This window comes from Lycorma delicatula, chromosome 8 (genome assembly GCF_047948215.1).
Source record: "Lycorma delicatula isolate Av1 chromosome 8, ASM4794821v1, whole genome shotgun sequence".
Classification (NCBI taxonomy): Eukaryota; Metazoa; Arthropoda; class Insecta; order Hemiptera; family Fulgoridae; genus Lycorma; species Lycorma delicatula.
Genome location: NC_134462.1, coordinates 614,284 through 629,599, shown reverse-complemented (window position 1 = coordinate 629,599; position 15,316 = coordinate 614,284). Strand labels below are relative to the sequence as shown.

Here is a 15,316-nt window from a genome sequence, read left to right as displayed (position 1 = left end):
TGTTTTAAGAATCAATTGATAAAAATAAACTCTTTTGTGAACAAGACCTCAATCACTTGATAAATACTTAAACAAAAGCTTAATTAAATCTCAGTAATCTTAAAACATTAAAGTACAAGGAAGTATTGTAATCATGAAAAATTTCAGATTTCAACAGAAATATTCATTTTGACCATCCCTTAATCCATTTTGACTAGTTTCAGCGTGACGTCTGAACATATGTATCTCGCGTAACTCAAAATGGATTAGTCATAGAATGTTGAAATTTTGGATTTAGGACTCTTGTAACATCTAGTTCTGCGCCTCCCCTCTTCATTGCAATACTGGTCCAAAAAGCCCAAAATCCAAAAACATTTTGTTTTTTTTTACTTTTACTTAACTGCAGTAGTAACCTCATTGAGAGCTTTTCAACGATGTATCATAAGTGGTACTTATTTTCATTGGTTCGAGAGCTCTAGCCTAATGAAATATTTGAATCTTATATGGAGAAGGCACATCAGTTCGAATCAGACTTCATCTCCTTTTTTTTAATTTAAATATATTGATTTATTAATAATTATTAACCTCTGATTGCACAAAAAAATTACAATAAATAATAATTCAATAATAACAATAAAAAAAAATATGAAAAAATATCAGAAGCTGTTAATGAAATAAAATTTTATGTACTGTTTTATTTTTTGGCGTACAAGTAAGTCATGTGGTATCCACATCAGATTTTTTAAAATCTGAAGTCAAGTTACATGAGGGTTATCATTTATGTGCAAGTAATTATGGAATTAAACTACATACACTGAAATTATATGCACTTATCAGGGTTTTCTTTTAGATGAAGTCTCATTGTGAATACCACAAAAAAAACCAAGTACCTATTGCCAAGATGCTCTGTACATTTGACTAGCAAATTTTTTTTATTATAGTTGCAGTTTTTATATCAGTTTAAACTTAATAAATCACTGTAGATTTACTCCCATGAAAATTGTTATGTCCACAGGCGTATTGTCATGTGAAATTTTGTGTCCTGAAATTTAAGAGACCTCTTGATTAAAGCTGAGTTTTTGGTTTTCTTTTAATGCTTACTTCCTGCATTTACTTATTTTTTAGCAATAATTTTTAGAACTTCATTAAACTCTAGAATTACTAAAACACTGTTCAGCAATTGAAGTGAATATTTCAATTTCTTCATCCTTATCTCTTCTTGTAGGTGGAAATTAACATTCGCTAACATAAATTTGGGGGCTATCTCTTCGAGTATTGTGATATAGTCCTTCTATGTTTACAAGTGGCACTGGTATTGTTATAAGAAGCTGCCTTTTATATTAACCAAAAATAGGTACTAGAATAGCTATTTTGTTTTGTAGTTTTTATGTTAGATATTTGCTCACTTGAATAATTAACAAATAATGTGTAAATACAATTTTTTTTTATATGTGTTTATGTTAATTATAATCAACTTAATTAATTATATGTATATTTAAAATTTGGCCGAGGACAAATCAGATAAGTCATAGAAGCGAAGCTAAAATAAGCAACAAGTAGTCAGAAGAAATTAGGAATTTGAGTAGTACGAGCGTGAAAAACCTACTGTTATTGAATGTAAATTAGAACTGTTACAAATCAGACAATGAGACCCAGAACTGTAGAAGCCATTTTCTTTACAATTTTCGTTACAATTCCCTACACTTTTTATTTATTTATATTGTAAAAAAAAAATAATGGCGAATTGTGGTGTTAAGAGTCCAATTAAATACTATTTTAAAACTCCTTTAACATCTGTTGTCAAACAAATCTAGAATAATTTATAGATTGTGTTTCTGAGGTAGTTTTACCATTGTTAATCATACTTATGATAAAAGTAGCAGCAAAGTAAAATTTTTGGATATTTTTTTATTTTGAAGTGGCCTACTGGGGACCATGCCAGTATAATTTTTTTTTCTTTTCCATATTCTTGCATTTTCTTCGAAGCACCCATTCTCTTCTTTGTCCATTTTCTGTGGTGCTTTTACTTCAAACAAGAACCGCTGTATTGTATGTTAATTTTTTAAAATTCAAGTAGCCCTCTCTCTTTTAATCTTTTCTTTCATCTGCTTTTCTGCTTTATGTATCCTACTTAGCATCTTATTTTCAAAAATTTTTCAAAATGTTGTTTATTTAGTCTTTTTGGATTCATTTGTCTGACGAATTATACAAGGCATATTCATAAAGTAAGAAGTGTTTGGTCATTAAAAAAATTTACTCGTGAGAAAACGTTTTTACTTACAGTTTTAGTTTACTACACATCTACTTCACTTTTCCACATAATCACCATTCAGTTCTAAGCACTTTTCATAACGCTGCACCAGTTTCTTTAACCCCTCTGCATAGAAGTTTGCCACCTGGAAATTGAACAAATTGACAACGGAAGTCTTGAGTTCCTTGTCGTTTTCAAACTGTTGGTCACCAAGCCACTTTTTCAAATGCAAGAAGAAGAAGAAGTAGTTGCTAGGTGCAAGGTTGGAACTATATGGAGGATGGTCAGAAAGTTCCCAATGAAAATCTCAAATCTTCTTGGTTAAGGCAGTGGTATGAGGATGCGTGTTGTCGTGAAGGAGGATTACGCCGGATGATAGTTTCTGCGTCGTTGATTTTGGGTCGTACATCTCAGTTTGATGAGTGTTTTGCAGCACACATTCAGAATCCAGGGTGTCAAAAATGATGCCCTTTTCGTCCCAGAAAACAGTAACAACATTTTTTGACACCAACTTTTTTGGTTTTGGGGAACTTGAATGGCGCCACTACATTGACTGTTGTTTCGATTCTGTGTTGGTATAGCATATCCATGTCTGGTTGCCTGTAACAGTGTGGGAAAATGAATTATCGCCATCTTTTCTATAGCGGTCCAAAAACACTCGTCCACTGCACATTCTTTGCTCTTGTGTTGGTCAGTGAGCATTTTCAGTTCCTATCTGCCACACAATTTGTGATATCTGAGCTTTTCTGTGACTGTTGTGTAGATAGAGATGTGTCCAACATGCTGAGATTCATCAGCCAGAACACTAATCATCAGTCGCCGATCACATTGCAGTTTTTAATTCACTTGTTCAATGATTTCATCGATCTGAATAATGGGCCTGCCACTCCGCTCTTCATCATGCACATTTGTGCAGCCATTTTTAAAGTCTCAACACTATTGTTTAACCTATTCTTCACTCATTAATGTAGATCCTTACACTAGGCACAACTCCCAATGAATTTTCGCAGCTGAAGATCCTTTTGTATACAAAAATTGAATCACAGCACTCACTTCACAACTGGCGGGAGAAACAATTGTCGTGAACATTGCGATCTGCATTCACCGGCAGGCAAATGATTACTGAATCAAAATAACAACTACAGTGGCTTTGTAAATAGCCGATAGATGGCCCTGCATACTTGTAAGTGTGTTCAGACCCGCTAATATTTAAATATAAGCTGATTGCCGTTACTTTATGAATATGGCTTGTAATTGCATTTTTCAAATCTTGGATTTTATAAATGTTATTATTTGATTTTTAGTGTGTACCCTTCTTCTGCTTTTCTGGAATTATAGACTCTTCTTTGTATTTTTGTTTTGATTTTGAGAAAACGTTCTTACGGGCAACCAGATTTGCTGTTTCAATTCCAAGCAAGATCACTGGTCTGACTATAGTATTGTAACACCTGAATTTTACATTTATAGAAAGGTTGTTTTTTGTTTATTTTTTAGGTATCTTCGATTGTTAGTAAATACAATTTTTCTATTTTGGATTTCAGGATCCAGACAGCTTTGTGTGACTCTTTTTTACTGCTTACTTACTTCTCCTGAATATTAAATTGAGTTGTTACATTAATTTTTCCGTACTTTCTTTATTGATTTTTTGGCATACATTTTTTAGGTTTGACATGATTTTTGTTTTTGAGAAGGAAATTTGCAAGCTTACTTTTTCTGTTGAATTAGCAGGTTGTTAATTTTGGAAACTCCCATCTTCTGATTTTGGGAGAAGTGCTAGTTCATCTGCAAAAGCAAGGCTGCTGATTTTTAGATTTTGGTTTTTGGTTCCAATTTTAATGCTTTTTTCATTTTTTTTCCAGAAGGTTTTCATGACTTTATTTAAAACTAGATTGAATAGGATGGGAGACAATCCATCTCCATGTGCCAGACCTGTTTTAATTTGAAAATGACATATTGGTGATTTGAAGATATTCTTTGCTGATTTCTTCCCAGAATTTTATCTTAGAAATTATGACTGTCAACATAAAATTTATTTGTACAACTTAATCCATGTATTTATAATGTTACCAAATGTTATTATACCAGTCTTTGCATTTTAAGAAAAATTACACATTTTTAGTGACCCCTAAAATGCCTAATTGTTCATGATTAACACCAACTGCTAAAAGGAATATTGAAGGCATGCTGAAGTGTACAGTATACAGTATGCTGTTCAGTATACAGTAGTATACTCAACCGTACAAAAAGCTGGAATCACTTCAGATGCTTGTTGTTGGATTCTAGCATACTGTAGAGGAAATGAATTTCTTTGAAAACATATATTGCAGCCTCATTCTTTTGATTGGTAATCCATTAGGTAAAATACATTTCATATATTTCTACATATATTTGTAGGTCATAAAAGAGTGGATCAATTAGCTATCAAAACAAATGTTGTTATTAATTTATTTTTATTTTAGATGCTGAAATACAGGAATGGTACAAAGGTTTCTTGAAGGATTGTCCAAGTGGACATCTTAGTGTTGAAGAATTTAAAAAAATATATGGAAATTTCTTTCCATATGGTGATGCTTCAAAGGTAATCTTGTTGTGACACTTATTATTGATGCTTCTTCCTGTTGTATATATTTTTTCTATTTCTTATTCATTTATTTTATACATGTGTAATAGATAATTACTGATGCAAGGACATTTACTGATATAAGTCAATAGTTTTGAATCATGTAAAGTCATTTGAATCAAAATTTTTAGAAAATATGCGAGCTCAAAAAAAAAAAAATATTTAACTTAACTATGCACCTTACCAAAACTTAAACTGTCCTAGGTAGTACAAAGAACAATTTGTAATTTTTTTAAAAAAGTAATGCACAAAGTAAAATAATTTAAAAAAAATTGTTTTACAGTTTTAACAATACTCACAGATTAATAAATTTATAGGCTATAAGAGGTGTGTTTTATGTAAATTAACAGAAAAAGATAATAAATTTCATTATACTGGATTACTTGCCGCATATTTATAATAAATACTGACTGTATTGTTGCAAAGGTACTAAAATAGTAATACTCTGGTTGTTTAATTTTATTAAGCAATCAATTTCATGATGCACACTTAATATGTGAAATACTGTATCTGATGATTGAATTTACTCAGAAAATTCATTCTACTTAAGTAATAAAGAATGATATTAAAACGACAATTTTTTTCAGTATTAATGTAGAAGGTGATCTACTGCTGTAGTTAGTTGGTTAGTTCTTAGATGGCGCCACTGAAATGCTATATTGAAATAAGAAAATAAATAAATAAAATTTTTAACATAATCTAACCAAACTTAAACTTCACTCACTAACCTTGAATAAGCGAGCATAGGTGAAGTTTGATTACATTATATTTATTTATTTTCATATTTCAGAATAGCGTTTCAGTGGCACCATCTAAGAACTAAGTAACTAACTACAGAGGTAGATAGACTCCGTACATTAATACATTTTTTCTCTTATTTTTATTTAGTGTTTAACTTTTTTATTAAAATGCATTAAATCATTTTTTTTATTTATGTGGGCCATTTGGAAAACTCTTGGCTTTACAAAGAAAGCACAAGAGTTTTCAATTCAATGCATTTAGACCAATGACTTTTTAACTTTTTATTACCCAAGTATAATGTGATTTGTACAGCTACAAGTATAAGTGGCTGTTTCAGCTTTGAACTCATCATTTGAAGTAAATCTTTGTCCAGCAAACCATTTCTTCAGGTTTGGAAAGAGGAAGTAATCAGTGGGAGCCAAATCTAGTGAATTTGGCACTTGCGAAAGGACTATGAAGCATAGGTCATGGAATTATGTAGCAGTAACTCAAGACTTGTGTGCAGGTGCATTATCATGATGAAAGAGCTTTTTCTTTTCAGCCAGATGTGGATGTTTAGCTTAAACAACACCCTTCAATAAGTCCAGTAGTGAACCGTAATACTCCTGTAATGGTGCTCTCTTTTTCCAGGTAATCTGGTAGTCAACACACCTTTTTCCAGGTAGTCAACACACCTCAAGAATTCCAAAAAACTGTAGCCATGACTTTTCCTGCTGATGAAACTGTTATTGCTTTTTTTGGTTTATTTTAACCTGCTCTCATCCACTGTTTGATCTCTGCATATAATAGTGAATCTGTGTTTCATCTACTGATATAAAATGTTAAAAAAACTCTGTGAAACCACATTTAAATCAGTTCAGTCTAATGCATTTTTGTCAGCTGTTAACAAATATAGCACCCATTGAGTGGAAAGCTTTTTTATACCCAAAACATCATGTAAAATATAGTGGGCATAATCTATTGAGATGTTTGTAATGTTAGTAAGCCCAGGTACCTTCAGTTGCCGATCATTTAATACAGATTGTAGATTTTTGTGATGATTTCATCAGTCAATGCAGTTTTTGTGCATTCTGAGCATTTATCATCTTGATTGAATGTAGACTATATCTAAATCCAGCAGTCCATTTTTCTATCGTCAGATATTAAAGAGGAAGAATTCTTTAAAGTGTTATGTAACTCATTTTGTTTGACCGTAGGGATTAAACCTTTCAAGACAATACTTTATAATCGCTCGTACTTCAATTTTATTGAAGTTATTTCAACATTTCTCAGAAAATGTCAAAATCTGTTTCCTTTACCAATCTCCACAAGCAACTAAACAACATGTCTGAAACTTTGCAGCATGTCGTTTAAGAATACATATTTACCTAGTCATGTTTCCAGAGATGTCCCATCTCTGTGTCAGGCCAAGAACTTTCCGAATAATCCTAATTTAATCAATTTAAAATATTTTTTATTAAAATATAAATATATATTTATTTATTAATGTATAAAATTTATTAATAATTTTTTAATTAAAATTTTTGAGACTGATGTTTTTAATTAATTTATTATGCTTACAAAAGAAAATCTGTTCTGAAGAAGTACAGATCTCTGTTTTGTACTCATTAGATATACATACTAGAAAAGCAACAATTAGGAAAATGTTTAAATGTAGTTTATATTCTATCACCGGTTTAACTTCATCAAGACGATGCATCTTTTTTAAACCATTGAATTTTTGAAACAATTTATTTGTGCAAAAGATTCATTATTTACTATTATTAAATTATAAATAAATTAATAAAGCAGTGATATTTATTAAAATATTATATTTTATGAAATACAATAGATATTTAGAAAATACAGTTTCTGTTAGCTGTTACAAGACTTCTTTCACATATGAAAATAAATATATATTTCAGTTACATGAATTTATAATGTGTTGATCAAAGAGATGTATGTTGATATAGCAGGTATCATTGAGTTATTGAGTTATTATATGCTCAATACTCAATATGCTATATGCTCGATATTTTTCTTACTTATAGATCCAAACTTAGTTATAGGAATAACTATTTTTAAAGTATTGGATTTTCTCACAACTTATTGCACGTAAGTAATCTGTTTCATACAATAATAGTTAATTTACTTAAAGTTACAATTAACTTTTATTTAAAAAATATAATTTCTATTCTAACTTTAATTATGTTTTAAAAATGTAAGAATATATAAAGTATATTCTACATTATTTTTACTAATTGATTCCCTTAATGAATTTTGTTTTCTTTGCTTATTCAAGTAAATTATTCTTTTTTTCTCAATTTTTTTCATTTTTTCTTTTTACTTTAAGCTAATATTAAACCAGTTATTTTTTTCTTATTTCAATTTAAAGTTAAACAAAAATAAAAGAAAGGAAAAGAAAAAATAAATTAAAATAAATTATACACACACATAACTACACACAATACATGCTTCTATGCAATTGCTAGATCAATCAAATATAAACCGGAGATTTGTTTTTAACATGACTAATGTAGAATATAAATATAAAACATATTTATGATTTATTCTTTTCTATGTACTCTTTCTAAAGTTTTACACATTTTGAGATTGTGGATTCTTTCTTCATAAAAAGTTTAAGGACATGTCATGAGCCAATTGCGCAATTTGTTGTAAATTGATATCCTTCCAGTGCTTTCTTTAATGGTCCAAATAAAAAGAAATTGCAGAGGGATACATTTGGACTATATGGAGTATGTTCTGAGATTTCCCAGTAAATTTTGTTCAGTTTATATCAAATGCTAATAGCTGTGTGAGGCTATGTGTTAGTCATAAACAGGACCATACCAAGGCATTGTCAACGGAACATTTACCAAGGGCGCTCAGAACATGAAACAAACCTTTTTTACAACGAAAAATACAATATAAACAGTAAACAGTACATTTATTAAAAGTTTTGTTCAAAGCTTAGACTTAAAAGGACCATAATGGGTATCTATTCATGCAGGTCATTTTTTTTTAACCAAGGAAATGCAGTCAAGGCAGTTTTTGATTGATTTGAGGATATTGTTTCAGTCTTGAGAAATATGAAAGATGGCAATTCTTTTACTGACTTGCATTCGCTTGCCAAATCACTGTACAAGCAAATTTAAAGTTATAAATTTCTTATATTTTGAAGCTCTGGAATCTGGTACTAAATACATTAAATAATGTCAATACTCATATATTACTTAAGAAAAGAGATCAGAATTTTCATTAAGGTTGTTCATCTTTGTGATAAATTAAACATTAATACCAAATCAGATAAAAGAAAATGACAGATGAACTTGTCGATAATGAATCACTGAGTTTAGATTACATTAAAATGTAGTGTTAGAGCATTATAAGGTGAAGTAATAACACAATTGGAAGAACTCTTTCACTACATTAAACAGATTGTGGAAGAGTTGTCTTTTTCTTTTAACCAGAAAAGGCTTAATTTCATCATCAATAGAAGAAAAAGGAAATCTGTTGTCAGCTGTATACCCAGAAATAGACAAAAATAGTTAAGACAGAAATAAACAAAAATTATTTGAGTGCTTCAAGTAATCAGGATCATACTTCAGATTTAAGCCTTTTATCAGTAGAATGTAAATTAATTAATGATTTGAAATTGGATGATATCATTAATGATTTCACTAATTCAAAAGTGAGAAAAATAAAACTATTGATGAATATTTTTATTTAAATTTTAAGCATGGTTAGTCAAATTAGTACCACAAATAAATGTATGTTTTATTGTAAATCTGTGTTTCACATTTTTATTGTTTTAAAACAAGCTTAATTTTGTACAATTTAATTTTATTGTAATAAAAAATTTCATTATAACATTATTTCTTTAATTATGTTTTTGCCATTTAGCTATTTAAAAAAAAAATAGTCATAAAGGGCACCATATTTATATTTGCAAAGGGTGCCAAAATCATTGATACAGTTCTGGTCATAAAGAATAATCACATCTATAATTGACTGACTGCACCTTTTGTTACTATAGGCATCTTTCACTCTGTCAAAGAGCTGTACTATGCAGAACTCTCACTGTGAAATTGATGGAGAAATTTGACAAGCAGTCAGCTCTCCCAGTTTCAAAAGGTTGCAAAGGCCTTTCCAGGTGATGGATGTGTTTTTACCTTTACAGGAGAAAGTTCTCCATTCCATACCCACAGGTTTCAATTCAGAAGTGTAATCATAGTCCAGTGTCTTATCATATGTGACTATTTAATGCAAAACAATTATTTCCCCTTGATGAAATCATTTCAGGAGCCTTTGGAAAATTCCCTATCAGTCCTGTTTTTGATTTTCAGTCAAACATTGACACCCACTTCCAAAGCAATTTCATCAACCTTAAGGTGCCAGTCATCTTCATTGAGGTCATGAATCGATTGAATGTTGTAATCCATCACACTTGTCCTTGAACATCTACTCCAACTCTTATTTGCTACATTTTCATGCCGTCCTTTAAATTCGCTAGCCCAGTCATTTGGGTACAAGACAATGTCATACCCCTAAACTGAGCATGCAGTATACTAAAATTTTTAGAATTAATATAACAATTTATAGATTTATCTGTTTTTGCTGTTGACTGAAAATCAACTGTTATTGAAATCGGTAAAAATTATACATTTTATTTTGTTCATTACTGATTCTCGTAGTTTTTCTTTTATTGACATGTTGATTTACATATGTCACAATTTTTGTTTTTTTGTGTTATTTCAGTTTGCTGAACATGTGTTTCGTACGTTTGATGCTAATGGAGATGGAACAATTGACTTCCGGGAATTTTTATGCGCCCTTTCGGTGACATCGCGTGGAAAACTCGAACAGAAACTGAAGTGGGCATTTAGTATGTATGATCTTGATGGTAACGGGTTCATTTCACGACAAGAAATGCTTGAAATTGTTACTGTAAGTTTGTTTGTGCCATTTCTTAACTGTAATTATAAAAATTATCACTTTTCAAAGAAGTTGATTGATGGATTATTTATATGGTTCTATAATGTTAAAAATCAAAGTCAGACTGTAAGCTGTATGGTGGTATCATAACAGTTTATCTTTTTATGATATGTGTTGAATTCTTTACTTTATGATCATGTATGGTCTATTCCATTACTGTAAACATTACTGATTTAACTTTTCTATACCTTACTGTAAGCTGAATTTTTTTTCTCCCCCCTAATGTTGTACATAAATTGCATGCAAAAATAATTATTGTACTTTGTATGTAAATAACAAAAGCAGTTATCATGTTAATATTTCTCTTTTTTTAGAAATAGAAAGTTTTAAATATCCTTAATAAAGAATAATCTGTCTTTAAAAAGACTGGGTTTAGGTGATACGAGGTGTGTTCAAAGAGTAACGAGAATTTTGAAATTTAGCGGGTTGTATTAGTCTGATTCTTGGGATTTTCGTTGTTGTATTGGTAAACATGTCTGAAAAGTATCTGTACATTTTTAGACATATTTGATGTTTATTTTGTTGTCAGCTGTCAAAAGGATAACACATGTTTTGATACAATCTGCGATTTTTTATTTGTATAAATAATGGATAAGAGAATTTGTTTTAAATTTTGCTATAAGAATGGAATTACGTGTAGCAATGTTTTAAAAATGTTAAATATTGCTTTTGGTGAGTCTGCTATGAGTAAAGCAAGGGTTTATGAGTGGTATAAGTGTTAACAAGAAGGTTGTGAAGACCTTGAAGAGCACCCTGTACACCCTAGCACTTCAACAACCGATGAAAACGTGGAAAATGTAAAAAAAAATCATGATGAATGATCACCAAATCACAATCAGAGAAGTTGCTGATGATGTTGGGATATCAATTGGCTAGTGCCATAAAATTTTTTCAGATGTTTTGGGTATGAAACGTGTGACAGCAAAATTTTTTCCAAAATTTTTGAATTGTGAACAAAAACAGTGGCGAATGGATGTTGCTCAGGAGTTACTAAATGAAGTCAACAATGATGCAGAACTACTGAAACGTTATAACAGGTGATGAAACATGGATTTACAGATATGATGTTGAAATTAAGGCTCAATCGTACCAGTGGAAGCATTCTGGATCACCAAGACCAAAAAAAAGGTCGACAAGTACGGTCGTATGTGGTTATACTCATCTTGTTCTTCAATTTTAACGGCATAGTGCATCATGAGTTCTTGCCACAAGGTCAAACAATCAATAAGGAATATTACCTACCAGTTTAACATCGTTTGCATGAAGCAATCCAAAAAAATGCCTGGATTTGTGGTGAAACAATTCATGGCTTTTGCACCATGATAATGCGCCTGCTTACACTTCATTGTTTGTTCGTCAATCTTTAGCCAAAAATAACAACAATGCAATGATACCCCAGCCGCCATATTTGCCAGACCTGGCTCCGTGTGACTTTTCTCTACTCTCAAAAATAAAGAGAATCTTAAAGGGTCGTCGTTTTACAAGCATAGATGAGATTAAAAGTGAATAGCTGAAAGATCTAAACGCTATTCCAAAGATCGAGTTTCGGGGATTGGAAATAGCGCTGACATAAGTGTATAATATCTAATGGGGACTATTTTGATGCGGATAACATTAATGTAGATGAATAAATAAAATTCTTTCCAAAAAACAAAAATTCTCGTTACTTTTTGAACACTCCTCGTATAAGAGAAAAATAAGTATCATCAGTGATTCATAAAATCGTATCTATATGCAAGTCATAAAATCTTGAATAGAAAGTTTCTATTACAACAAGCTAAAAGTAAACATTAATAAAACTGGCTGACAGTGTTAAAAATACAGCCAAACCTGTACAGAAATTGTGGCAGATCCGTTGACTGAAATAATAAAATTTCCTGTTTAAGAATCCTGGCATTGAAGAGATTTCTAAATTTCCAAAAAGAGAGATTTGACCATCTATGCTGTGATAACTAAAAACATAAAGTATGAAATTTGTTTTTTTTATTCTTCACATCTGTTACGAATTTATCAAAAAGTTATTTTTTAATGGTTGGTTCCCAAAAATCCTACAAAAGGCATACTTGTCAAACAGCTAAAAAGTTAACTCCAGAACCAGCAGCTGAAATACTGCTAACCAGCTGTAAAACACCTTTCAAAAATCTTAAAATAAAGATGTTTGTTGGAGCAAAATACTTTATATATTTTGCCCACTGGGCTGGTGGTAAAATCATCAGAAAAACACCTGTTTAATAGCTGATTTTCAAAGTCAAAGATTCTGAGGTTCAAATCCTAGTAAAAGGTAATTGCTTTTTCACAGATTTGAATACTAGATAGTGGATATCAGTGTAGTTTGGTGGTTGGGATTCAATTTACCATATTTCTCAAGAATAGTTGGTCTGAGCCTGTACAAGACTCCACCTCATTTACACATCATACAAATCATTCTCATCACATTGAGCCATGGAGGGGTTGCTTATTGTTCACTAGTTGAACAGATTGCAACGTACATGTTAGAAAAAAAATTATTTTTTCAAGTATATTTATCAATCTACTTAATAAATATCATATTACAATCTTCAAAAAAACTTTGTTAAGCAACATATCTTCTCCAACCAAAAACTGGTTATTTTTTGTTTTACAATTTATGACTAAAAAAGAATATACATCAAATTATATACGTTTTCTAAAATTTCAATAGGAGAAGCTGTTTTACAAAGCTTTTTTTCTAAGAAAAATGAAGATTTGTATGTACGCAGAACTGAAAAATCATGAACTCATAATTTAAATAATATGAAGTGAATTTCAAGATTTAAATATCAAATAAATGTTTTTGAAAAAAAATGTTGGAAGAGCATTTACAGTATAGATTTTCCTGATTAAAGAAATTGTAATATTTATTATAGTTTATAACATTGTAAAACAATGTATAAATAAATACAGAGTGATCGTAAAGTCATGCAACCCAAATTTTTCCGTTTTGTAGGAATTATAGTTAAATTTGTAAAAGATGTTTTAATTAGGGTAATTTTTTGTGTGACAGAATAGTGTATGTTAGCTCTGCTAGATCACACTTCCAGGCAACAGTGGGCATTGCACCAAGCAGTTTGTTTAGTGGAGTTACTGTGAATTGAAATCATACACGAAGTGACAAGAAAAGAGGATTTTTAAATGCTTTTCCAGATGCCAATATGCCAAACAGATTCACTATATGTTGTTTATTTAATCATTTTCAAGATACAGGTAGTGTGCATGATCATAAGTATATCGGCCACCCAAGTGTTTTAACTGATGAAAGTCTGCAGACGATAAATGAAACACTTCTTTGTTCTCCAAAATATTCTCTTCGAAATCTTTCTTACCAAATTGAGCTATCTTACAGAAGTGTTCATTAGGCTACTAAATTTCTATAATTACATATCAGATTAATAAAGTCATCAGCTCCAAGAACCAGATAAGGAGAAACAAATGCAGTATTGTCAGCGGTTTAGAAGTTTCATTTGAAATGACACATCTGTTCTAGACAAAGGCTTTTTTCAGTGATGAAGCATGGTTTCATCTTAGCGGATATGTTAACAGCCAAAATTACAGAATGTGGTCTTCAGAGAACCCACATATACTCAATGAACAGTCATTGCATTCATAAAAAATTGGGATGTGGTGTATGTCGCTGGAGAATTGTCGAGCCTATCTTTTTTTCAGAGGCAACGCTGAATAGTATCAAGAAATAATCATGCAGTTTATAGCCTTACTACATGCTGATGAATGTGATTGCTGGCTACAACAAGACAGAGCAACTGTACACACAGCAAATTATGCAAGTTCTTCATGATTTCTTCAATAACTGGATAATTTATTGTGGTCTATGGCCTCCTCATTCATCAGACCTGAGTCCTCCTGATTTTTATATGTGGTGTTTTTTTAAAGATAATGTGTACTCAAACAACCTGCATATACTTGATGAACTTAAACAAAATATTGAGGAATGTATATAAATATCACTGCTGCTATACTGAAAAACATCATGTGCAATACAAGAAAACTTGTTGATGCATGCATTCGATATCATTTGGGTTGCTTGACTTTGATCACCCATTATATATGTCAAATTTATATATTTATTTTTTTTATATGCTACTATTCAAGATATCTTAATGTGAATAAAAAGAAAATTGATTTGTGGGTAGTTCTAGGATAAAGTTGTTTTTTTATTAATAAGCATATTTTTTGTTTTTGTAGGCAATTTACAAAATGGTTGGATCAGTAATGAAAATGCCTGAAGATGAATCCACTCCAGAGAAACGAACTGATAAAATATTCCGACAAATGGATAAAAATCAAGATGGAAAGTTATCATTGGAAGAATTTATTGAAGGTGCAAAAAGCGATCCTTCAATTGTAAGACTTTTGCAATGTGATCCCCAGGCACAATAAAATTTACTAATTTAAAGATATACTAATAAATAAATGATGTATTGATGAAATAAAATAAGAAAATGAATAATAATGATAGATTTTTCAGTAAAGAAACATTTCCCTCTTGGATTTTTTCTTTTTGTTCGTCATTTCTTAAATACATAGCATGATTAGCGTGTAGTGCTCTGTTTGGGATTTATTTTTGTTGTCTTCCTACAGAGACTTAAATGCTACCTATTGTCACAAATAATACACCTAAGTGATAGGTGGAGGTAAAGCCATGTATGAAAAGTGCGTGATTTGATTTTTGTAATTATGTTCTATTAATATTAAGACATTATATGAAAATAAATATG

At 30.6% G+C, this 15,316-nt stretch overlaps 1 protein-coding gene across 3 annotated transcripts in view; it reads left to right on the top strand.

The window, feature by feature from the left end:
- Positions 1-15,051, top strand: part of Nca (neurocalcin homolog) — an 84,852-nt gene extending 69,801 nt beyond the window's left edge. For all 3 annotated transcript variants that reach the window (XM_075373086.1, XM_075373085.1, XM_075373087.1), the window contains exons 3-5: positions 4,690-4,808; positions 10,329-10,517; positions 14,784-15,051. In XM_075373086.1, the coding sequence (XP_075229201.1) occupies positions 4,690-4,808; positions 10,329-10,517; positions 14,784-14,978 (503 nt within the window). In that variant the 3' untranslated portion in view covers positions 14,979-15,051. The remainder of the gene's footprint in view (positions 1-4,689; positions 4,809-10,328; positions 10,518-14,783) is intronic.
- The last annotated feature ends 265 nt before the right edge of the window (positions 15,052-15,316 follow it).